Here is a 26,223-nt window from a genome sequence, read left to right on the forward strand (position 1 = left end):
GGCATGTTGTTGGCATTAATAATTGTATGTTTCGACGATGGTATAATAATATAATATTATTACTTGTCCTCAGTCTATTTGGATTTGATGCACTTGAGTCAAGGATCTTTTGGAAATAGGCTCTCTACCTTTACAAGATAATGGTAAGGTTTGCATACACTCTATCTTTCCCAAACTCCATTTAGTGCAATTTCACTGGATATGTTTTTATTTTGGTTTTTCATTTAGTGTCTGAAGCTCGCATTGAAACTCCGACTATATCCGAATTGCGTACTGTAAGACCTATTTGAGGTGACGCTCCCAACAAAATATTCTTCATTCGAAATTCAACATCAAAGATGAAACAGTCTCACCAGTATTTTTATTATTGTTAGTTACTACTTGTCCTCCGTGAATGGCACATCAGAATGGACATCAATTCTTGATGTGCCATCCAACATTAGATTGGACCTTCCTGACTTTCAATTTGGACATTCTCCTAGGTAAAGTCTCATCATTATTCCTCTAAGTATAAACCATCCTTATTAATGTAGGGAAAAAAAGTTGGATAATGGTATCCTTCAAATACTCTCTTAATGGACAATTTTTTATAATAAAAAATATTTTTAGCGATAATAAATATGAACATTAATATAAAGTGCTTAAATTTTTATTGACATTAATTAATTCTCATTAAATCCAATATCAACAATAAATATGCACAATAATATAAAGTGCATAAATCTTTATTATTAATCAATTGTTATTAAATTCAATATCGATAATAAATATGCATATTAATACAAAATGCTAGTGTCTTTATGACACTAGTAATTATCTCTAAAAATATATTTAGCGGCAATTAAGCTATTGTCGTCAATTAATTGACGCTAACGATAATTTTTATTGTAGTGCATTGAGCACATAAATTGTGTTTAAAGGTTTAATGGTTTAAAGGTTGATCAAAGTAATAGTATCAACTATAAATTCAAGTTGGTGAAGTAATAATTATATCTGATATAAGTGGTATAAAGATTCGTAAGAGTAATAATATCAACTAGTATAAATTTTATTTACATATAAAATAAATGGCTGATAGATATAAAATATTTTTTCTATAAAACATAAATTTGTTTGTCAATTTTTGTATTTGAAAAATGTCATCAGAGAATTTGAGATTTCATCTCATGATTTCAAAAATTGATGCACAAGCGCCTAATTAAAATCATTAGTTCAAAGCGCTAATTTTGAAGCAGTTAAATTCCGAAAGAAAAATAGTATTCCCTCCATCTCAATTTATTTAATATAATTTGAATTTCAATAGTCACTTTTTTGAATTAGAATGAGATTTTTATTTTTTAAAATAAATAAATAAAATTTATATATGTGAAAACTATGCAATTTGGATTTCGACAGTTACTTTTTTTTCCTTACCAAGATAGAATCTTCATGTTTTTTTTTTTAAAAAAAATAAAATTCATATACGTGAAAAGTTGAAAACTATTTAAATGGCATAAGACAAAGTAGCAGTCAAACAAAAATTCTGAACCAGGGACAGACGTGACACTTACAAATTGGATAAAAAAAAATAAGAATTTATTTCTAAAATGTTTAGAAACTAAAAAAAATAAAATTATAAAGAACTACAAAATCAAATAGCCTACGATGAAGGATCGTCGTACTAATATATTGATCAGTTTAACATACAACAGATCCTCCAAATTCTTGAATATTTACAGTTATAATGTCATACAACAGAAGGAGTAACAATATGCGATAGCTGTAAAATTGCAGTTTATAATTATGGTGAATGATAGTACTAATTAATAATGATAATGGTTGGCATGCATGTAGTGAACAACAATGACAATTGATGATTATTGTGGTAATTGTGATTGGTGATCTTGATTATAAATGATGACGAGTGATAGTGTCAATTGATTATAGTGATTGACAATAATAATATTTGTAACTTAGGATGGTGGTTATTGGTTGTAAGCAGAGGCAAATTTAGAATTTAGAGGTTATAAATGTCATATCGCTATATTCATCAAATCGATCAAATATATAATATATTTTCGGCCTTATAAATAACAACTTGGGACAAATTTGTTCAGTTATTCATCCTTTCAGTTTATGATGATAAATGAATTCAACAAAAAAGTTATGATAATTTGGTGTAAAGAATTCCCCCCCCCCCCAATAATATTAGTATTTACATAAAATAAATAAATATTACATTCATTTATAACTGTACTCGACGAGTTTTCTTATTCTAAAAATACTCAATGATGACATAATTATTTATATTTATAAATATTTCACGCTTTATGCAACAAAAACTAAATATGAAGAGGCCGAAGAATTTCATATACATAATTTCAATAACAGAGACAAAATATTAGCTCACACCAACTACAATCTAAAAAGGCCAAACAAAAATCAAATATGATTTAGTATGATTTTCACGTTGTCCTTTAATACAACATGTATTTTATTTTATAAATTAAAATTTTCAAAAGTATTTAAATTATCATAGCCTAAATTATTTTTCTCATATGCATCCAAATGATTTAGATAATAGAACAAAGAGTAAAAGAAACTCAATGTCGAGTTTCTAAAATTTGGACAAAAAGAGAGAAGCTAGAAAGAATTAGTTAGAAGAAGAAAAGTAGTACTCCCTCATCCTAATTACATTCTTTGAAATTTATAGTCTAAAATAAATTTTAAATATATATGTAATTATAAATTATTTTATCAAAACTTTAATTATAAAAAAATAACATTTTCAAAAGATAAGACTAAATAGAAAAATATTTCACACAAATTTAAATAAAAAAAGTAATATTATGCTTAAAAAAGAAAAGGAAGAAAAAGAAAATCAGTAAAAATTATATAACCAAAAAGATGTGCAAAATTCAAGTTTAGAACTTTTAGAAAATGAAGACAAAAAACTCGATATTTGACCACTAGCACCATGTGCCAACTTGGTTCTACAGGTGGCTAATTTAATGTATATTATATATATATATATATATATATATATAAAAAGTTTCAACTGAGTACACTATGTGTCGTGACACTCTCTCCTTTACATATAGATCCGCTCTTGATTGTAAGTGATGGTACGTAATTGATAATTATGGATTACAATGGCGAAAATTAATAACAGTGGACAATAACTATAACAATGAATTAAATGGATGAAATTAAAACAAATGATCATTTTTGTAGAGTTTTTAAAATATACATGTTAATGATATTAAAATTCTGTTATATATTTTCATCTTTCAAATCTACTTAATGATTAAAATTCAAAAATGTAAAAAAGTAAATAAACTTAATAATGAAGATCTAAATGATTAATTTATTTGATAGATTTAATTCGATTTAGATCATTTTTTAAAATAAAATCATATAAAATCAATTTATTTAATTTATTTTTTCGGTTTGAATCAATTTTTATTCAGAAAATCTCTAGTAGACAAGGTTACCTCATACTTGTTGCTGCCTTGCTGGTGAGAGCTTACAGATATTTTGTAAAACTAATTGAAGTGTGCGCAAACAGACCTTAACACCAAGGTTATATATACTCCCTCTATTCCATATTAACTGAGTTTCTAAAGTTTTTTTCATTGTTCAAAATAATTGAATTGTTCAAAGTTCAAGAGAAATGTTTGAAACTTTTTTCATGTTTATCCTTTCCATTAATGAAGTTTTGTAATTTTCTAGGAATAAACTAGACTATTTACAAAGTTATATTCCAATAAAGAACTATTTATATTTATATGTTGATTAAACAAAAGAATAATAAAAAAAATATGGTTCAAATTTTATCCTTGAAAGCTTTTTTTAATATGTGTGCATTATCTTAGAAATTCAATTAATATGAAATAGAAAAAGTAATAGTTTTGGAGGATTAAAATAATAATATTTTCTACAACATATAACAAAAAAGGGAGACACTAAACAACAATTGCAGTCCACTAAGTACTATTTTTATGAAGATTCTGTTTTGTTTTGTTTGGCAAAAACCATTTGATTATTTCAAGAAGTTGTGATTATTTATGCCACCTTTCCCACAAAACTCGTATAGAATTAGCTACGCTTCAATGGCTTCTTTATCAACTCTCACAAAACCCATCTCAGAAATTTCTTTGTTTCTACAAAAATCAAGCAATTTGGAATTTTCAACATCAAAGATCAGACCTTTCACCAGATCCAATGTTTTCAAGAACTCAAGTCTTTCTTCTGGTAAATCTTGAAATTCTTTTATTATTATTGAATTACTTTTTTATTTTGCTAAATGGGGATTTATAATACTAACATGACTTGCTGTTTGGTGGGGGCAGATGGACAATGTTGTCCAACCTTTGATGTTCCACTTCTTTCTTGCTCAGAGGTTTGTCTTTCTTTTTCCCAATCTTAAATGTTTGTGTAAAGACTTAATTTTTTCCTATCACATGTTGATTCAGAGCTTGAAAGCTCCACTATTTGTTTTGTTTGATTTTGACTTTGATGTGAAATTTAAGAAAGTAAAGAAAGGGTTTTAAATTTTGTGGTTTTAGACTAAAGATATGTAGAATATGCTAAAATGTCTTTTCATCTTGTGATTGTGAACATGTTGTGCGTAAAGTAAGAATTAAAGAATTGCTAAAAAGGAAAGATAGGTTCTTTCTTTAAGTAGGGAGTATATATTACCTGACAACAGTGTGAAAGGGTCAATATAATGGATAATGGAGAATAGAGTTGTTAGAAATCATTTCCTTTATGTGGTTTGTATTCTAGTTATACAAGGGCAAGTACTACTAATAAGAGAATCGAGCCACTGGTGCTAAATTTCACCTTTCCATCTTGTTTTAAACAGTGTTATCAATAGCAAAAAAGCACAAAAAAACTCTTAAGGTTTGTTGGGGCTTCTAGCGCAAATAAAGTGTGGACTTTAATGAAAAAAGGCGCAAAGGGGGAAAAAATATAAATTTATATTATATTTATAAGCATGAATGACAAGTATATGCAGAAAGAAATTGAAGAAAAATTATGATGAAGTGAAATATCAATTTCTTAGTGTCGCCTCTTTAGAAGATGCTCAAGGAAAAATATGCCTTAGAACCTTGATGACGACACTGAAGTATACACTAGGTGAGGCGAAACGCTCAACACGTTTTGAGCCTCATTTTAGGGCTTAAGCGTGCTTTAAGCACACCTTTGACAACATTGGTTTTAAAACCAAGAAAGATTAGCTTTTTGCAAAATTCAGCTTGCTCAAGGCAGCTAAGGCAGTTTTTCGAAAGGTGGTCTGTTCTGTTCATCCTTTCACCAGTAATTCTTCTGATTTATGGTTAATTCAAGCTGCGTCAACAGTCAAAAACTAGTAATTTGGGATTTATGCAGATACATGGATTATTCTTGTAGTTTCTTCTCCTTCGATTTCTATTACTATCTGTTGTTTCGTGTGCTTCTACTATCATGTTGTTTTGTTGTAGTACTGTTTTGTTGCTTTCTATTAGTTTTATTACTATTTGTTGTTTCTTGTACTTCCATTATATCTTTTTCTGGACTGCTTTGGACTGTTTTTCTTGAGCTGAGGGTCTATCGGAAACAAACTCTCTACCTCTGAGGTAGGGATAAGGTCTGCGTATAATCTACCCTCCCCAGACCCCACTTTGTGGGACTACACTGGATATTTTGTTGTAGTTGTTGTTGTACACGATCTACTGATAAAGTTGTTGTGATGTGATCGGGGGGATCACGGGTTCGTACCGTGCAAACAACCTCTTACAAAAATGCAGGATAAGGCATGCTAACAATAGACCTTTGTGGCCCGGCCCTTCCCGACTCCGTACATAGCAAGAGCTTAATCTACTGAGCTGCCCTTTTACATCATCTACTTTGTTGTCTGTCTTGATAATCTCCATTTCTATTTCTTATCACCTTCTTCATAACGGATTATCTGAAACTCTTACAAGTCCTGGTTTTCACTAGAAATAAAGAAAGTAAAAAGAAAAGAAAAACCCGGTTTCTGCATTGTGTATTGCTAAAAGATGATAAGTATCAATGAATAATCGATAAATTACCAGGGATACTTCATAGAGTACATAAACCTTGTAGCTGATATCGATAAAAGGGGCTTCTCAAAAGTAAATGGTCTTTGTTTTCCCTGTAAAGGTTATTGAGAGGATGAGAACAAGTCGAGAAAGTCACAAGACCAAGCAGCTTTATTTGGCAATGTACTCTAGCGTTTTTGGTGGAATCACAACCGATACAGCTGCCATGGTGATCCCCATGGATGATCACATGGTTCATAGAGGGCACGGTGTCTTTGATACTGCTGCCATTATGGATGGGTTAGCATTTCTAACTATAATTTCAGTTCTTTATCTTTTCATTTCAACCAAAGTTGATTTGTGAAGTCGAAATTTATTCCTGTATGTAACATAGATTAAGCCTAAAAATGGCCTATCGTTCCTATAGATTTAGCTGTACTTTATTACATCAAACACATATCCAAGTGACCATGCTCATGCATCTCCTTGATAGAGTTTGTCTTCCTATGAATTCATGCGAAGTTCGACTAGTCAATTTATTATCCTGCAGTGTTTCATAGAAATATGCTGTTTGGGAATTTCCGATTTGTCAACATGTAAATTATGATATAAACCCCTTTGCATTGGTGGTGTTTCATACTCATAAGTTGAGATAATGAGGTCTGATTTTCTTGCAGATAAAACACACTATTACTTGGTTGTCTCTCTAACTTGGCCAAATTCCTGTCCTTTGTGTTCAATTACCTCTTCTAGTTACTCTTGAACCCTCCTCTTACGTTCTATGAAGGGTAAACCTCCGTTTATAGGATTGTGAGCAACTCTAATGTCGAACTAATTATATTTCTCTTACGTTCTATGTTGGGAAAACGTTGATTTCTAGCAGTAAATTAGATGAGCAACTCTTAAATGTGGGATTAATTGTAATCGACATGAATGTGAACAAGAATGAGAAGCTAAAGATAGTTGAGATTCTTGAATTTTGCTTTATTGGTCTTATTTCTTATCTACCCTCAGATACCTTTATGAGTTAGATCAGCACCTTGATCGTTTCCTGGGATCTGCAACCATGGCCAAAATACAAGTTCCTTTTGATAGGGAATGCATTAGACAAATTCTCATCCGTACGGTAAGTGTTTCCAAGTGCAGAGAAGGTTCTTTAAGATACTGGCTTTCGGCAGGACCTGGTGATTTTCAACTATCTTCATCCGGCTGTCATCAAGCGACTCTTTATGCCATTGTAATTAAAGATCAATCACCTCCTGATCACAGAGGTATTAGAGTTGTAACTTCATCCATCCCGATAAAACCTCCACAGTTTGCTGTCATGAAAAGTGTTAATTATCTTCCGAATGCACTTTCCAAGATGGAAGCAGAAGAAAATGATGCATATGCAGCAATTTGGTTGGATGACGATGGCTTTGTTGCAGAAGGGCCGAACATGAATGTGGCTTTTGTTACAAAGGAAAAGGAACTTCTCATGCCTCATTTTGACAAAATTCTCAGTGGCTGTACAGCTAAAAGAGTTGTGGTTCTTGCAGAAAATCTAGTAAAGGAAGGTAAACTTCGGGGCATTAGAGTAGAAAATGTGTCGGTAGAGGACGGGAAAAGAGCAGATGAGATGATGCTAATTGGAAGTGGTGTTCTTGTACGCTCAGTTGTGCAGTGGGATGAAGAAGTCATCGGTAATGGTAAGCCTTTCTCTTCTTCCATCGAAACAATATTGAACTATGCACTGTTTCTGTCACTACCCGAGTCTACACCCTAGCCGAGACACAGTACTCGAAACCACGAGTGGCCCTGAGCTAACCCTTGGCATAACATATCAAAGCATATTGTATGAAACTAATGTGAAAACTAAAACATATCCTTAATAATTCTTAATCAGATGTCAATAAATCGATGATAAATGAACAACTAATGTCTGAAATAAGCCTCTAACATTTAGATTGAAGGAGATAAGTTTACCGGGACATGGCCCCCAGTTACCTCAAACCAATAAACTCCTAAAATTTGACTAACTAATCCAGGAAACCCCCAAATGAGGAGGACGCACCAACTGCTGGCTGGAACTGCTGCAATCACTTAGCCACGAGTCTGGGAACGGGCACCAGAATCTACATCATAAAGGATGCAGTACAGAGAAAATATCCTTCAATACTTCCAATGTACTGAGTATGAAAAGAGCACCAACATACTAGTATAACATATCATAAAGGGAACAGTGGAACAAGGTTTTCAAAAATCATATACATAGTAAGAGTACTTGCAGATAAAACTGTTGGAGTTCATGTCTAAATACCATTCAAAATCTTCTTTCAAAAGCATATATATAGATGAGTCTCTCATTAATCTTGCATAAACATATATATAAAATAGCGTACTTAAATCATATCATAAAAAAATTCATAAAACTGGGGAGTTTCTTCTAACCGACATACATCATGTGAGCTCATGATGTCCAACAGCTAATCCAGTTGGGCAGGCTGTCCTATACCTTGCTGGGGTATCCACTAGTGTGTGCCTCTCAGGGCCATATGGAGTTGCCCGACAAAGTGGTACACTCAAGTCCTACGTTGGCGCATAGTTATGGGACTTAGGTTTTTCTAAAACCCGTATCCTCTCGGTACTAAATAGTCCTCCCAAAACAACATATACATATAGTGCTCATAGGTATTAAAAACCACTTATCGTTTGAATCATATCTGAGGCTAAACTCATAAGTCATATCATAAAACATACATAAAGCTGCAATTTGTGTCATGCTTTTTCTCATACTTAATATACCATAAAGGGTTTGAAGGACCATAAATGAAATCATGCTAAATTAGTACCATGAGGTTTAAAATCAAAGTGAACAATGAAAACTTATCTTATTGGAGAAAATCCATAAATTCATAAAGTAGAAAGCTCATAATTTCATAAAGAAGAAAACTCATAATTTCATAAAGAAGAAAACTCATAATTTCATAAAGAACCCTAGCTTTATTTTAGCAATATATCGATGTTTTTTGAAGATTTAAAACATTTTTAGGCATGAGAGTGAAAGGAATACTCTCATTGAAACCTTGCATACCTTAATGAAGAATCTTGATGGAGAATCTTGAGAGATGAACCCTAGCCTTGGTGTTTTCTTGAAGTTCTTGAGCGTAGAAATTTGAGAGTGAATGAGAGGGTTAAATGATGAAAAGCTGATTTTCTACGTGTTTAAGACCTTTTTGATAACTTCCCTAAGGTTTTATGACTAAATTACCCTCTTAAAAACTAAAAATCTGCCAAAATCACCGTTCTGCTGTCATCTGAGTGACGGACTGTCACTCAAACCGTCATAACTGACCCAAAAATTGACCATTCTGCCTAAGTGTGACAGCCAAGTCTGACGGCCGTCACTTTGGCCGTCGGACATTGACAGCTTGCAGCGTCTCTGGTAAAATGGTCATAACTTTTTACTCCGAACTCGGATTGACACAAATTTGGTGGCGTTGGAAAGAAGACTCAAAGACCTTTCATTTGATAGGTCATGGGCCACCTAACTCTTTATATGCTGAGAGATATGGTCGTTTGAAGTTGACCTTTATATGAACTAATGCGAAAACTTACCCGATAGAAAAAACTATGAACTCAACTTAGTGCTAGAGGTCTCTTATGACCCTAGACCACATCCGATATACTTCCTACACTTGGTAAAGGACCTTATCACATATGAGCAAGTAGGACATCACCCAGTCTAAGCTTATACACTTACGACGAATAGTTTGGATTCTTAGGATAGAATTTGTGGGGTGTTACAGTTTCCCCCTTGTTCCATTTGCTTTGGTTTCCTATGTTGCTTAAAGTATGATATTTTAAAATTTGAGCACAAAATAATCTTTTCTTGATTTATCGATCCAACGTAAGTACTGCTTGACAAACTGAGACTAGACAGATGTTAGATACCAACATATGTTCACTCTTTCTAAACACACATGTCCTATCTAAACCTTGTTCTGTTGGAGCTAGTTTTCATATAATTATGCAAGGGTGATATAGATTTACGATCATTCGAGAAGTTGCAAATGAAATTTTGGCTACTTTACTTGATTGTATTCTCATCTCCTTTCTGTTTCTTCCTTCAAATTTATGTAGGTAGAGAAGGTCCTGTGACACAAGCTCTGCTAAATCTTCTATTGGAGGATATGAAGTCAGGGCCTCCTACGGTGCGAGTTCCCGTTCCCTATTGATGGGCGGAGGCCAAACTCAGTAGCTTTTGCTCAAACAGTATATCCATAAACACACAATTCCTTGGAATGGTGATTGGAGGTTAAAGATTGAACAATATCACTCATCAAGTCTTATAGGAATTAGGAAATAAGCTTTCTAATGCTCTTCATATGAATGAAAATTGTATTATGGCCAAATGTCAAAAACTCTGATTTTTCTCACATTCCACCCTTGTTCTCTGCATTTGTTAAAATATGATGTAGCTATCAATGAAATGTATAACTTGTACAAATCATAAATATGCATATCAAAGCTTACTGATTCTTTTAGTAAAAATGTTAAAGATCACCACCAGGATGTGTGGCGGGTAGTGACGGAGTTAGAATATTTATTAAGGGATGTCAAAAAATTTAATTTTGTCACTAGCTAAGATTGAACATACAACCTTAAGAAAGTTTCGTAACACCTTAACCACTGTGCAAATCTTTAACTTGTTTCAAGAAGTGTCAATACTGATATATTTACCTATAAAATTAAAATTTGATCTATTTATACAATATAATTTTTCGGCAAAGGGGTGTTGCTTCATCCCCTTCTAGCAAGTGTAGCTCTGCCCCTGGTAGCACGATGATTGAGATTTCTTGGTTTTTAATCAAAACTCTCACGATAGAGCTTTAGAAATGAACAACGAACCTCGTGGTTGTGAGTAATTGAATTTTGAATGCTAGAAGCCTTGAGCAGTAGAAACAAAACAAAACAAAAAATAAAATTCAAGACTATATAGAAACTAAACATGTTTTTTTAAAATAAAATCTAGCTAGTGTATAAATTATCTTGCTACTAGATCAAAACTTCGATTAAATATAAATCTATTTGAGATTTAAAATAACAAAAAACTTGATTATTGATATATGAATTGGTTCATAATAAATTAAAATAAAAGCCGATACAACAAAAACTTTTGAAAACAGAGTGCTAGTTTTGAAAAGTTCTCCTCAACTAATAATTTTATTTCTTATTTTAGATGGAACCTAAACTTTAAGAAAATGTTTATTTTATCTCAACATTAATAGTAAGTGCATTGCAAATTCAACTTTATGGTCTTTCTCTGACTTCTACAAACCTTAGGGGCTTAAAAGTTAAATACAAAACTTGAAAACTTGACGTAGTTAGACATACACGTGTTCTCTTTCCATTGGTTCATTTTTCCAGGTTTTTAATTTAATTTATGGAAAATAAACTAATCATCATCATAACAGAACATAAGGAAAATGCAATCTATAGAGAGAGAGAAAGAGAGAATCATATAGTTTGAGACGATTATTTGATTCGGTTTTCGGAATCTCGCCGGTAAATTTTTGACGCCGGAGATTTCGAGTTCGCCGGCGATCAATTTTTGTTTGATCGGAGACGGATTTTTTTTCTGACGGTAATAGGATGGTGAATTTTTTGGTGGAACGAGCGACGAGCGATATGCTCATGGGTCCTGATTGGGCAATGAATGTCGAGATCTGCGATATATGCAGTCGCGATCCAGCGTATGCTTCTCCATTTTCCTTTTTATTCTTTCCCCCTTTGCATGGAAATATCTGTTTTTTGAATATTTTTGACTGAAAAAGCTGTAAATTTCAGTAGTAGTAGTAGTATCTGGTTATGTATTGGAATCAGTAGGTCAATTTTAGTCTTGAAAAGTAATTTTTTTCCTCTGTTTTTGCATGTAGAATTTTGCTATGTAGAATTTTGCTTTTATCGTTTTCGATTATGAGCTGCTTTTGTTGAATATTTGTAAGTGAAAAAAGTTGTAAGATTTCTATAGTATTAGTAGAGACTTAGATGTCAGTGTAGAAATAGATGTGAGTTTAAAGACCTTTTAGTTTTAAAAGAAATATCTTTTCTCTATTTTTGTATCTAAGATTTTGCTATTTGGAATGAAGTGATTCGGCTTTCTGTTTAGTTTATGTGTAATTGAAAAGTTTGAACTTTTGATAGTAGTAGTTTTTAGTCGGATAGGGGTATATTATTTCGTTTTTGTGAGTTGTTTGAACAAATGCAAATGTAATTTGTAATTTTTTAACTTACAGTGGAGGCTTGTATGTCAATGTAGTTTTAAGTGTGAGATTTAGAGAACTTCTGGTTTTAGGGAACCCTTAATTAGTCTAACACTTGATCTCAAGGTCGAGAAGAGTTGGGAAGAACAAGAGATAAAAATATTCACCTTGTCCAAAAAAAAAGGGTCTGAAAGAACAAGAGATTTCTTGGTTATCCCAAGAAGAAAAACTTACCCTACTTTTGATGAAGATGAAATGAAAATCATGAGAGAAAAAGATTTGATTCTTGGTAGTAGTAGGTGATTTCTTCACATTTGCCAAAGTCTGAGTGGACAGAGCCCTTTGGTACTTGTACTTGCAGGAGGAAGCACATAGTTGTGAAATAATCGAGATACATGTAAACTGGTTTGTACAAAACCATTAAAAAGGGGTGATAAAGGATGTATTAGAAGACAAATTAGTTGCCACTATGGCAAAGGAATGGGGTTGAAATAGAGTGGAATGGATACGGTTTATATAGTCTATTCCAGCTAGTTTGAATTGGGGGTGAATTATAGAAAACCTCTGGCTTGCGAGAATTTCTTGTTAGTATTGGAATAAACTGACCTCAAAACCGGAGTATATATAGGATTGATAAAGTTTACCCTACTAATTATGGATTGATGCATAGTTGATTGATTGATGGTAATATTATCTTCTTGTGATTATGGGACTCTGCTGGACTATATAGATTGAGTTCAAAAACTAGGTTTGCATCTTCATATACCACTCCCTTTGTTTCATTTTGTGTGCTGGTTTAAGTGAGCATGATTTTAATAATGTGAAGGAGGTTTTCAAATCTTCTTTTTTTATGGGTGGTGTCCGGGACAACTTGCATTCACCTCGACTAATTCCATCGAATACCTGCTACCTCCCACCAACACAGGTACTGCGTTACTCTGGCCACCAAAAGAGTGTCATAAGGGTAAAAGTGAGAATGTTGGAATTAAAGACTACTAAATATAGAAATGTGACATTCTTTTTGAAACAGATGAACAAAGAAAATATGTGACATAAATTGAAAGGGAGGGAGTACTACACTTGAGGTCATTGTTGGGCCATGCCCATTACACACTGTTTTGTGGAAACTGGAAGGTAGGATTTAGAAGGAATTAGAATTCATGAATAAGTTGGTAAAAGTAGTTTTTCTTTAAATGAGAAGAAACTAAAAGGGAAATAGCTGAGCTATCATTGCAGAACCTTATTGATACTGATTAACAATGATGTTTTCTGAGTGTTGCTTGAAGGGTCCTAGCTTAATGAGAATTAAGCAAGTGAGTTTTCCTTATTTATTCTTGCTAATGCATATCTTTAAAGTTCTTTCAAGTGTGTTTCAGCTTCATGCTTGTTATGACTAGGACGGATAATTCATTGGGTAATATAAGACTAGTTTAAGGTGCTGCTTTTCTTTGTGTTTCACCTCATGTGGGCAAAATGTATTTGAACAGTAACTGTGTCATTAGAGAGCAGAATGACAAGTCTTAGTGCCTTTTTTTTATGAAGTAATAGTTTACTAATTTGCCACAAGTGGTTGGCAAAAGAAAAGAATCTAAACAAACGTGTGATTATTTACAAAAAGCACCCGATGATCAATGCTACATTGAATCTCATAGGTGCAGAGAATTGTAACAAGAAACAAGAAAGACCTCCTAGTTCATGCAAAGGAGTTTCTCATCCTTTCAAAACTTCTCCTATTTCCTATTCTCCAAATTGTCCATATAGGCTCTAGAGGAGTACAGTTGTTCCTTCTTTATTTATATGCTGTTTTTATCTTTTATTTATTGTTTTATATTTTTTCGTTGTTATCTTTTGTCCTTTGGCTGCTATTGGCATCTAACTTTGTTGTTATAGCAGCAACTTTTTATGTTTCCTAGTTAGAGTGCCGTCATGTTTCTGGTGCTGCTGGTTATTGTATGAAATCTGTCTACTTTTAATTACTCACTAGGCTATTGTGAGAGACTTGTATATTACTCCCTCCTTTTCATTTTATGTATCTTAGTTTGATTAGGTACGGTGATTCAGAGAGTAAGGAAGATTTTTGATTCTTGTGGTCTTAAACTAAAGATGTCTATTATGCCACCATAATGCCTTTTGAAATTGCAGTCTTAAACATGCCATGTGAGGTGTTGGAATTAAGAGGTACTAAATATAGAAAGTGGCATTCTTAGACTAAAAGGGAATAGTAAGACCTATAAATTTAAATAGCTAAAAAGGAAAGAAAGACATACATTGGAACAGAGGGAGTATAACACTGTCATGAAGAGAGCCTTTCTTTTGGGATTAAAAAGTTGTTAAGGAAGAGAAGATATCTCCTCTCTTTTTGGTGGTGAAAATATACATGTAAATACTGGAACTGTTATATTTGTTTGATACCTAGATTCATCATTTATCGAGCTATAGTCATCTTGAACATGCAAACTTCGCATTTCCTGTGGAAGGAGCCAATCCCTGAGGCCATTTCATGTTGGTCTTTTTGTTGAGATGTTTGACCAAAAGGAAACAATGGCGCTGGTCCAGGAAAACAGGGTATTCAATATCTGTGGGCAGATTTTTATTAGTGAAGTGGGTCAGATTATATGCGTTACTAACAATAAATTGCCATCGAGTCTCTCCAGCAAGTCAATGCTTTTTGTTGATGATCTGAACTAATTATATGAGTCTTTTATTTAAGTAAAATTAAGAACTGAGGTTCTTCTAGCCTCAACGTAGTTTCCCCTTTTTCTTTTGTTTTTCTAATTTCAAATATTTGGCATAATCATTGGGGCATTTGCTTTTGTTTGGACTGAAGATTGGTTAAGGTAGTTCTTATTATTTGTTTAATTTTGGTTCCCCAGGCAAGCGAAAGATGTTGTGAAAGGAATAAAAAAGCGTCTTGGGAGTAGGAAATCGAAAGTCCAGCTACTCGCCCTGACAGTAAGCTTTTGAAAATATTAAATTCCATAATACCTTGCACAATACCTTAACTATTTCTGTCGACGCTTTTACTTTATCAAAATAATTAAGTTCTACAATTCAATACTTGCTTGAACTGAATGGATTATCAAGTCCCTCCTTCCATCTTTTTTGTTGGTTTTCCTTTTTTTTTTTTTAATGAGAGTCTTGAGCAAAGATTTCGTCTACAGTCATTTTTGTACAATGTGCTATCTCTTGTCCTTCTTTTATGTTCACTATTTCTCCTATACTATTAGCAATAAAAAATATAATGGAGGACTATTAAAGTACTGATAATGAAATACTTGAAGCAATATGCCGTCAATGCTACTAATAAAGCTCTAACAGCATCGAGTATTGGTTTCTCTTCAACGTATAGTATCATGGTTGTACCAATGTTCCTATGTCTTTTCATTTTGATTAAGAGATTCTTAACATACTATTTATTTTGAACGTTTCATTATGTGATATTCATTCCTTTTAAATCCGTCCGAAGAGATTGATTTCTTCATGTATTTGGAAACTATTCAATCTTAACATTCACATTTCAACCTTACTGACATAACTTGTTGGAATACCACTTGATATAAGAGCTGAATTTTAATTCGGAGAGATAAAGATGAAGGAGCATGTATCTTATTGAAAAAGATGAAGGGACGTGTAGAACTCTTGCCAGATTCGATTGTTTGCTGTATAATTTGGTACTTTTGCATATTTAGCCTGTGTCAAAAGTCTTTGTTTTTTAAAAATAGCATCACGGAGAATGAGGAGGGAGTTACAGTAAGAACTTTTTGCAAAATATGCATATGCATCAACTGCACAACTGATTCTAGTCAATTATATATGTGTTAAATTGTTACTCTCTCAAGTGACCTATGTCAATGCATTCTTAGATACAAATTTCTTGTTTATTAGTTATATATTTGCTTATTTCTTTCCTGATATTTCTGGTGACTAGGGAATCTTCATGAAATTACTTATTAGAAGAAAAAACTGCATGAAGATATGGATGTTCAAATGGCAACTTTTATTTATTTATTTTTGAAAAAAAGAAATAAAAAGAAAAAAGGATGTTCAAATGGCAACAATCATTTAAAACTGTTTAAGATATTCATATTTTGGTACAAAATATGGTGCTTCTTACAAAGAAAAGCTAGTAGATGATAAAACATTTTCCTTCTAGTTTCTTTCTTTCTCTAACTTTTGAACACAGTTTACGCATTGGTCCACTCAAATTGTAAACTAAAAGAAATTCCCAGCTTAAAGTGTTCTTTTCTTATACTTCTTTTAATTCCCAAAGTTCTCAGATCAAGTTTTTATCTTGTGTCTTTTGTGGCAATCTTTCCTAATCTGTGGTGTCCCAAGAGAAGTTAATCCCCCACAGGTCTTATTCTCTACTTGTTTTCATGCGTGAGATGGCACAGCAATCAAAGTTGTACAAAGACAAAACAAAATTGCAGAGATGAACTTCGAAACAAGAACAACGACATACCTAGTGAAATCCCACAAGTCGTGGTTAGGGAGGGTAGAGTGTACGCAAATCTTACCACTACCTCGTGGAGGTAGATAGGCTATTTTCGAAAGACCCTTAGCTCAAGTGCAACAAATTCAAGTAAAAGAAGAAGAAAGCAGTGAAAAGAAGCGTATCAATTAATAAGGAAAGGGATGCAGTGTCTACTAGAAAGGAACAATAACAACAACAAGATAATTGAAACACAATAAACAACATATGATGATAGATATCAAAAACAACAACTACAAGAATACGACTAGTACTATGGCAAACACCAACAAGCCTAAGCCTTCGAAAAGCAAGACGACACTCCACTGTCGAATAATCTTCTACCCTAATATGTGAACTCCACATCTTACTATCTAAAGTCATGTCCCGGTAATATGAAGTTGCACTATGTCCTGTCTAATCACCTCTCCCCAATTTTTTTCCCACCTCTCTCTCCTCGTACCTCTATATCCAACCTCTCACACCTCCTTACTAAGACGTCTGGGCATCTCCTCTTCACATGCCCTAACCATCTCAATTTGCTTCCCTCATCTTATACGCCAAGGTATATTTTACCATATCAAAGAAAGAAGGAAGATGAACTTCGAACTGCAGATCAAGAATATGGGAAGATATTATGACTCTTTGTGTTTCATTCAAGGAAATTGAAAACGAATTGAGATTACAAAAGAATTTCCAAGTGGGAGATTTGATAGAATGATGGGAACGAGGGATTTATTTGATGAATGGTTGACAAAAATCTGGTAGTTAAATTCTGGTTAAAGAGTTTCCTTTGGATTGGTCTTGTTTATTTTAGGTTACCTTTTGAAAGAGGATTCTACTTGAAGCATCCAAAGGTAAGCCTAGATAGGTAGTAGGTAGAGCACCCACCTTGCAATTCAACACTTGTGCCATCTCCTCATTATTATCCACTACTTTCATCGGTGTGATCTCACATTTTCTGAGGTTGATCTTAAGGCCTTACACAACCTAGAACCAAATAAAAATGTCTCGAATGAGCTAGCTGGGATACATCTGCATAAAAAAAACCAACATTTCATCTGCAAATAATAAATAACTTTCACATTGTTATGCCCTCTGATAGCCGCATCAAAACCCTTCAATAGCCCTCCGCTGACCGCCCTATCCATCATATTGTTCAAAGCTTCCATCATCAAGATAAAAAGAATAGGGGATAAATATCCCATGTCTTAAGCCCCTTGAGCTCCCAAAGAAGCTACAAGGACTCCCATTCATCAACACAAAATCTAGCCGTGGAAACGCAAAATTGATCCATATCCTCCACTTGTCCTTAAAGCCCATCATCAACATCATAGAATCCAGGAAATCCTTATTCACATGATTGTAAGGTTTCTCAAGATCCAACTTACATAAAATTCCCAGCTCACCTTTTTTCTTTCTAGAATCAACCATTTCATTTGCCACCAAAGCTGCATCCAATATCTGTTTTCCTTGCACAAAAGCATTCTCAGAAGTGGACACTGTCTCATCCAGAACCTTTTTTAGTCTATAAGAAAGCACCTTATATATAATCTTGTAAATGATTCTAGCCAGACTAGTAAGCGTAAGGTCTTTTATGCTTGTCACACCTTCCTTCTTTGGCACAATAGTAACAAAGGATGCATTAAAACTTCTCTCAAACTCCGTTGTTTCTTGGAATTCCGCAATAGTCTGCAACAACTCACCATTGACTATACTCCAACATTGTTGGAAAAAAAGCTAAAGCGAATCCATCCGGTGTCAGGGCCTTGTCCCCACACATCTTGCCACCTTTTCTCTCACCTCTTCTTCTTCTATAGCCATTTCCAACCACTCCCTCATTCCCTCCCCTATTTGACTATTCACTTCCTCCTCCCCCTCAAACACTTCTCCATTTACCTCTAATGACTCAATTGAGTTCCTTCTCCCATTTTCTACTGCCAACCTATGAAGAATTTTGTGTTCGACTCCCCCTCCTTCAATACAAAACCCTCAATTTCTTGCCTCCAACTAGTCTCTTGAGCAGCCGCAAAAGCAGCATCCCCCTTCCTAACTCTCTCCCTCTCTTCTAACTCCCTCATCCCTTCCACATGCTCAATCTGTCCAACCACATTTAACTTCCACCCTCCCAAACACCTCCTTATCCACTTTCTTATGTCTCCTCTTAACATTTTCGTGTGCCGGTAATTTTGTACCCGTTCCACCAAGCATACACTCTATCTTCAAAACATGGTGCTTTGAGCTACATGTTCTCGAACCTGAACTGAATCCGCAAGCTTTTCATTCTACTTCCATCTAGCATAATCGGTGAATGATCTGAGGTCAACCTGGGCAATTGAACTTGCAACACAGCTGATACCATCTCCTCCCAATCACATGGACACCAAGAATAATGTTTGGACATTAACAAGAATGCTGAATGAAGAAATGTTGAGTTGGATACTAAAGAAGATATTATGTCTCTACTGTCTTATTTGAAAAGAAAGCAATAGGGAACATGTCAAATAATGAGAATGATGTAACAAGATCAAAAGATCCTATTTATTTTAGGTAGTTGGGGTTCGTTTGGATGATCGTGGTCGAGCCACAATATCAGATCAAAATTACCTTGGTGTATCTGCAATGAAAAATGGGTGCTTGGATATGTATTACTTTGTTTATATCATTTCTATTTTGTAAGGGTTCATGCTGTTCCTTGAGAATTCTATTATTTTCCTTGCTTGGCTTACCAAATAAAAAATTGACTTGCCACACGCCTAACCTCAATGTTACCATTCTTCAGCTGTTGGAAGCAATTGTGAAGAATTGTGGAGACATTGTGCATATGCATGTTGCTGAGAAAGGTCTTCTTCATCAGATGGTGAAAATGGTAAAGAAGAAGGTGATTGAAGACTCTGAACCTCCCTTATGTAATTTTGGAATCCTTCCCCTTCATAAAGACAGGCATCAATCTTGTACTGTTTTGCAAGTGCAGCCCGACTTTCATGTCAAGGAAAAGATATTAATTTCGATAGACACTTGGCAAGAAGCTTTTGGAGGACCCAGGGCGAGATACCCCCAATATTATGGAGCCTACCAAGAGTTGTTGGTGAGAGTGAAATGCCGTTTTTTACTCTTCTATTATGTGTCTATTTGAAGTCATTTTTCATCACTATTAGGGGTTGGTATTATTTGGGTTTATGTGACAAATCACCTGGCTCCAGTCATAGAAGTTCAGTTTCCTAACTTATCACCTAAGCAGAAACTATATAAGCAATAGGGTTTACTTGGAGAGTCAAAGTTCTCTTTTCCTTAAGTAAGTTATTCTGGAACCTTATATGAATCATTTTTTAAAGAGAACTGAAAACCTATCCAAACAATAGTACTAGTTTATACCAGTTGATGGTCATGTGTTGGTTGCTAAAATTCTAAAACTAAATGCTTGATTGTACTGACTTAACTTGTACCAGTACCTGGAGTTTGTCCATGCCCAGTTATTATAGTAACTTCTATATGCTTGTTTGACACCTCAATTTGTTTTTTGAAAGAGGGCTTGTTTGACACCTCAATTTATAGAAAATGTTTTGCAAATGTATTGCTGGACTTTCAGCGCATTGGAGCAGTGAAAGTTCTTTGGAGAATAAGTTAAGCAGTAACTAAATAATCAATAGGGACTACTTTTAGGGTAAACATTCTCTTTTACTGAAGTAAGTTATTCTGGGCCTTTTATGAATCATTTTGTGAAGAGAACCAAGTACCTGTCCAACCAATAGTAATGGTATATGTATATACCTATTGATAATTGGTTGGTGTTGGTTGCTAAAATTCCAAAACCAAATGCTTGGTTTTACTTGCTGAACTTGGATTTTGTCCATGCCCAGCTGCTATGATATGTACTTTCTATATGCTTGTTTGACACCTCACTTCATAGAAAATGTTTTGAAATGTATTGCTTGAGTTTCAGCACCTTGGAGCAGTATTCCCTCAGAGATCAGCACCTGTGTTGGCATCTCCCAAAACACATCCACAGGCATCTGATCCACATAATCTTCAGAAGCCTGAATCTGGAAAGGATGCAGCTGAGTCTTCAGCAGATGCTGAGTATCCCACCTTGAGGTGACTGTTTTACTTTTAAATATTATCAGGTCATTTGTGTTTACTGAGGAATTTCCAACATTCTTTCTGTTTCTTTAATCCTGTTACCCAGCTGTCAGCATTCAATATGGGTAGCTAGTTTAGTTGGTGAGAAAAATATGAGAATGGAGGATCAGTATAGGAAATGCTCCCGTTGTCCTTGCATTCACTTGATTGATTAGTAGTTTATAATGCATACCTTGACAGTTTCTCATGGACAAGCATAATATCTGAATTTATTACTGACTAGCATCTGGAAAGTTTGAACTTATGGAGGTTTAGGGCTACATTAATTTCTTCAATTATTGCTAGTACTACCTTTTCCCTCAAAAGGTGATTAAAATCAAATAGCCTCCGAGTTTGATTGCTATTAAATCATCGATCTTCCTAGCATGCAATGTCCATTGAATTGTGACCTGTATTATTGGATCTTGATCTGAGTGCTTGGTAGTTATATGAATATTTTTAAGAAGCAAAAAACAGTAGAACTAGACTTGGACAGGTTTTGGGTGTACAATAAAACCTATCAATCCGATTACTATTTCCAATTTCATGAATTTTCTCTAAAGTTTTTTGTTGCCATTCAGTTATGTTACAAATTGTAAGAACAATTTACTTCATAAACAAGTGTGAGAAAAATATACCCTAAGGATAACACATGCGTGTTTATTGCTTTTGTTTTTCTGCTGCTCGTGAAATGTGCTTCATGTGGATTTAAAAAAATGGATTTGTATGGGAAATTTCTCTTTTGAGCCACATTTATGAATTTCCTTAAGAAGCAGAAAGCAGTATAATTAGACTTCAAAAGGTTTAAGATGTATGATAACAACCTAGTGATCCTTCTACCATTTTAAGTTTTATGAGTTTTTCTCTTAGGTTTCTTGTTGGTATCCAGTTGTATTAAAAATGGTAAGAAAAATTTACTTCATGAACAAGTATGAATAACAATACACCATAAGGATAATGTATGCATGTTTATTGCTATGTTAATTAATTTTCTTTGATTCTTTTCTTCATGTTTCAATTGTTAGCTTGACGGAGATCCAGAATGCACGTGGTATTATGGATGTCCTTGTTGAAATGCTGAATGCATTAGGTCCTGAAAACAAAGAGGTAAAAGTCCATATGCATAGTATGTCTAAACTGAATTGCTCCATTGCTAGTGTATTGAAGTATTGAGACCAAATGTTTTGATTCAACAAGTTAGATGTTTGGATTTAGATGCTAATTGGACTATGGAGCAGAAAAAAATGAAACAAGGGAATGTTCACCTCTAAGATATCTTCATTCTTGTTCAGTTAACTTTTGTTGAACTATGTCTTTTCTTTATTTGATGCAATATATTTGCATGTGGGGTTACAGGGACTCAGACAGGATGTCATTGTTGATTTGGTGGAACAATGCCGTACCTACAAGCAGAGATTGGTACACCTTGTGAACTCGACTACGTAAGGCCTTGTCTTACTTGACCATTTCTCGTGACTTTTTCTAGATATCTTGATATGCTTCTTATTTCTAAAATTAACCTTAAACTCCTGTAATTACAGAATGTTCCTATTTCTAGTGGAAGGGTCAGTCTAAATATTTATTTGAAAGCTGAAGCTTCTTACATGTTTCACCTGGGTTTGTTCTTTGCTAGGAATAAAAGTTGATGGCCAAATATTCTTTCTCCATCTATTGTTGTTATATGTATTGTAAAGTTCAAGTAGTTTGAGTTAATTTTTTCTCTCAGATGTGTTTTTCATTAACTTCTTATAAATTGCAGAGACTGGCCATATTTACTATAAAATATTGAACTTAAAAACAATTTTGAATTTAAGATGGACGTTTTATCTGTCATCTCTCTTCTCCCATCTTTGTCACGCACCACATATGTGGTTCCTGTGAACCTTACATTTACCTGATCCAGGGATGAGTCACTGCTATGCCAAGGACTAGCACTGAATGATGACTTACAGCGTCTATTGGCCAAACATGAAGCTATTGCATCGGGAACTTCTGTTAAAGGTGAAGCATCAAAATCTGAACCTGTTGGATCCCTTGTAGATGTTGATAGTCCTCTTATTGATACTGGAACCAGCAACAAGTCAGACCAAGGGTACTTTAATTCTCTCTTATTTCTTCTTACCAATCTAATGTACTTTTTGTAGCCTTTTCTCAATACACTGTGAGTTGATGTATTGGTTTCAAGAAGGATCTGAGAAATTTGGATATCAGATTCTCATACCTACAATCAGTAGACATGAATTCCCTAGATAATCAAATATTTGTCGGACAGTTAATATTTCTTACAAAAATAAATAAATCTCTACCTCTCTACCTACCTTGAGGTAGAGAAGTTGTTTCCGATAGACCCTCGGCTCAAAGGTCTGTGTACAGTCTACCATCCCCAGACCCCACTTTGTGGGGTTATACTAGGTTCGTTGTTGTTGTTGTTGCTTAAACATGTATGTTGTGCTATCCAGATCTGCATCAAGTGCCTTAGGGACACAGTTGCTTCTTCCTGCTCCTCCATCGGCTAATGGTCAATCAACGACTCCAACAAAAGTTGTCCCTATGATAGATCTTCTGAGTGGAATTGACTTTGGCTCACCAACAGCTGAGGATGCTCTTGCGCTTGTTCCTGTTGGAGAACCTCAGCCAGCAAGTCCTTCACAGCAGAATGCCGTTGCTATTCTCGACATGTTTTCACAGCCAAGCACCACACCCTCTACAAATTCAGTTGGTCAGGCACATCCTTCATCCCCTCAATTTCAGCAGCAACCGAATTTTCATTCTGTACAACCATCTTTGTACCCAAATGGAAGTGTCCCTGGTATGAGCTACGCTCAAGGCTCCACTCCTGCCTGGAATGAGCAGATGTCGCAGCAACAACAGCCTGCTTCTCCAGTCTACGGTGATTCCTATTTTATCTTGCATGCTTTCCACTTGAATTACAGTATTAAGGACCTGATAAAAAACAAAAATGAAGTATCTTGGAAATATGCCTGTTGTGTACCTTGGTAACCTGTGCTTGTGGGCTGGATACTGCTGCCTGGTGGATTAGTTGAGGTGCACATAAGCTGACCCAACAAGCCAACACTCCCAATTTAAAAAGAATCGGTTTGTTGTGTTAAAGCCTAGTTTGAATTTTGTCCTTTTGAGCTTTGTCTGTCTGGTTCATTGAGAGACCTAGTAGATAAAAGTCGTATTAGGGAAGACATTAAGAATATATGCTTCTTCATTGCTTGATGTTTAAATACCTTTTTAAAGCTTAAGATCCTCTCCTTGTTCAATTTATGTGGTGCTATGAATTACCCATGTTTTAAGACCCTTGCTCATTCAATTTCTGAATAGGAACTCAAAGCACTAATCCTTTTGCCCTTCCTCCGTGGGAAACTGAGGCAGAAGACAATCAAATAATGGGTAGCCCTCATGCTCAGCCTGTGCTAAATAATCCATCGATGCCAGGTAGTTCACAAGCTCTAGTAATGCACAATAATCAGGTGATGCCTGGCAGTTCACATGATATGTCAATGCAAAATAATCAGCTGGTAGCAGCCAACGGCCAGCAACTAGCCGGCGGTACATACCTCCACAGCATGTATGCTCTGCCAAACACTGCTGGACAGCCTGGTATGATTAACAATCAGGCCATGCAAAGTAACCAGATGGAAGGCTTGCATCCTCAACAATTCCAAGGTGGACAGCCAGGTATGATGAACAATCAGGCTATGCAAAGCAATCAGATGAACGGCTTGCATCCTCAACAATTCCAAGGTGGACAGCCAGGTATGATGAACAATCAGGCCATGCAAAGCAATCAGATGGGAGGCTTGCATCCTCAACAACAATTCCAAGGTGGACAGCCAGCGGGTTTGTTTCCACAACAGATGCCATCTGGGCACATGGCTTATATGTATTCCCAGCAAATGTATGGCAACCAAATGGCTAGCTACGGTTATGGTAATGCTCAACAACAAAATACTCAGTTCCTAAACCGAGGAATGTCTGGGCTCTTTATAAGGGACAACAATGGTGTCCTCAATAGTTCTTCTTATCAAGTTTCCACTCCTTCGTATGTGCCACCTGGAAAGCCCTCAAAGCCACAAGACAAACTGTTTGGGGACCTAGTTGACCTTTCAAAATTCAAATCAGCAAATGGTGCTCCTCGAAGTGCTGGTAGCACGTGACAGTGACTAGTTTTGCACCTTTTTTTTTCTTTTCTTCCGATATTAGCGTTCTATTTGATTCATAAGCTTCTGTTGCTTCTTCTTCATTTTCAAATCTACACATCAATATGCATTTGATGGTTCTTCACGAGATGATGAGAGTTGTGCACATTTCTTGTAGAGAGAATAATTAGATCGGGAAGAAAGAAACTCGAGGAACCTCTCGTTTTGCTACCTTGAATATGTATAGGATATATTCATTTATTATTTTTTAGAAGATTTTTTGATATGTTTAATTCAGTGCATTTCTCATTTGGTGAGTTTTCTAATTTAGGTCAATGTTTATATAATAGAACAGACGAACGTACTTCTTTGGGGGAATGAGTGATTCAGTTGATTGAATCAAAGTTCAGAGGTTCTTCTCAGTAACCTTTTTTCTTTAGACTGTTGTCAACTTGTTATACAAGATTGTATTATAAGTTGGTCATTTAAGTGAATCACCAAGAGGTAATTGATTTAAGATATTGGCTAAAGATAAAGTCAAAAAATGTAAGAAGACGATACAATTTTGGCAGCTTTCCTATACAAACATATTGTAACAAGCTAATATGATACAAAACTAAAAAGACCCAAGGCATAAGTTTTTGTTTTTTTTTGGTTTTCCACTCGAGTGTTTGGTACTCACATTGGAGTTCGATTATTTTGGATTTGCGATGTATAGGGTCCAATTCTTCCCTACCTAGGATTCCATAACTAGGGTTCAAACTCAAGATTTCTTATTAAAGAAGTAGTAATTCCATTCATTGCATCTCATTCTTTGATGGTTAAGGCTTAAGATTTCAATTAGAAAAAAATCCCCATGAAATTAAGATCATAATATCAAAGAGTGAGACTTTATTTAGCAAGCGTTTGACCATGTTTCATTGTTAAGTAATTTTTGTTTTCAACGTGAAAATAATATTTGAAAATTGGTGCTTGGCCATGAATAAAAATTGTGGTTGATTTTGACTTTGTATAAGTAATTTGGAGTGAAAAGACATTTTTGTTGTTTTTCAACTCCCAAAACAACACCAACATACCCGGTGAAATCCCACAAGTGGCGTTTGGGAAGGGTATAATGTATCTAGACTGTATCACTACCTCGTGGAGTTAGAGAGATTGTTTCCGAAAGACCCTCGACTCAAGTGCAGCAAATTCAAGTACAAAGAAGAAGGAGA

The 26,223-nt window shown here is 34.7% G+C and overlaps 2 protein-coding genes across 4 annotated transcripts; both read left to right on the top strand.

Moving 5' to 3' along the window:
* Window positions 1-3,949: 3,949 nt before the first annotated feature.
* On the top strand, window positions 3,950-10,577 carry LOC129903092 (D-amino-acid transaminase, chloroplastic). 3 transcript variants are annotated; one of them, XM_055978580.1, is made up of 5 exons: window positions 3,950-4,233; window positions 4,332-4,381; window positions 6,148-6,326; window positions 7,041-7,708; window positions 10,149-10,577. In XM_055978580.1, exons 1-5 carry the CDS (start codon window positions 4,047-4,049, stop codon window positions 10,241-10,243), a joined length of 1,179 nt encoding a protein of 392 aa, XP_055834555.1. In that variant the 5' UTR covers window positions 3,950-4,046; the 3' UTR covers window positions 10,244-10,577. The 3 variants fall into 3 exon arrangements, with proteins under 3 accessions (XP_055834555.1, XP_055834554.1, XP_055834556.1); XM_055978579.1 differs by having other exon boundaries at window positions 3,952-4,233; window positions 7,041-7,714; XM_055978581.1 differs by lacking the exon at window positions 4,332-4,381 and having other exon boundaries at window positions 3,957-4,233; window positions 7,041-7,714.
* An 898-nt stretch (window positions 10,578-11,475) lies between these two features.
* LOC129902390 (TOM1-like protein 9) lies at window positions 11,476-25,302 on the top strand. The gene is made up of 10 exons (XM_055977615.1): window positions 11,476-11,761; window positions 15,145-15,223; window positions 19,525-19,623; window positions 19,717-19,830; window positions 20,686-20,837; window positions 21,887-21,968; window positions 22,218-22,303; window positions 22,765-22,953; window positions 23,321-23,751; window positions 24,192-25,302. Exons 1-10 carry the CDS (start codon window positions 11,661-11,663, stop codon window positions 25,025-25,027), a joined length of 2,169 nt encoding a protein of 722 aa, XP_055833590.1. The 5' UTR covers window positions 11,476-11,660; the 3' UTR covers window positions 25,028-25,302.
* The last annotated feature ends 921 nt before the right edge of the window (window positions 25,303-26,223 follow it).

This window comes from Solanum dulcamara, chromosome 9 (assembly GCF_947179165.1).
Source record: "Solanum dulcamara chromosome 9, daSolDulc1.2, whole genome shotgun sequence".
Classification (NCBI taxonomy): Eukaryota; Viridiplantae; Streptophyta; class Magnoliopsida; order Solanales; family Solanaceae; genus Solanum; species Solanum dulcamara.

Excerpts from the sequence above, each read along its gene's own strand:
- LOC129902390 (XM_055977615.1), top strand. The coding sequence starts at position 11,661 with ATGGTGAATTTTTTGGTGGAACGAGCGACGAGCGATATGCTCATGGGT. Across the intron at positions 15,224-19,524 it reads TCCAGCTACTCGCCCTGACA|CTGTTGGAAGCAATTGTGAA; the intron begins GTAAGCTTTTGA and ends ACCATTCTTCAG. Across the intron at positions 22,304-22,764 it reads CACCTTGTGAACTCGACTAC|GGATGAGTCACTGCTATGCC; the intron begins GTAAGGCCTTGT and ends TACCTGATCCAG.
- LOC129903092 (XM_055978579.1), top strand. The coding sequence starts at position 4,047 with ATGCCACCTTTCCCACAAAACTCGTATAGAATTAGCTACGCTTCAATG. Across the intron at positions 4,234-4,331 it reads GAACTCAAGTCTTTCTTCTG|ATGGACAATGTTGTCCAACC; the intron begins GTAAATCTTGAA and ends TGGTGGGGGCAG. Across the intron at positions 6,327-7,040 it reads ACTGCTGCCATTATGGATGG|ATACCTTTATGAGTTAGATC; the intron begins GTTAGCATTTCT and ends ATCTACCCTCAG.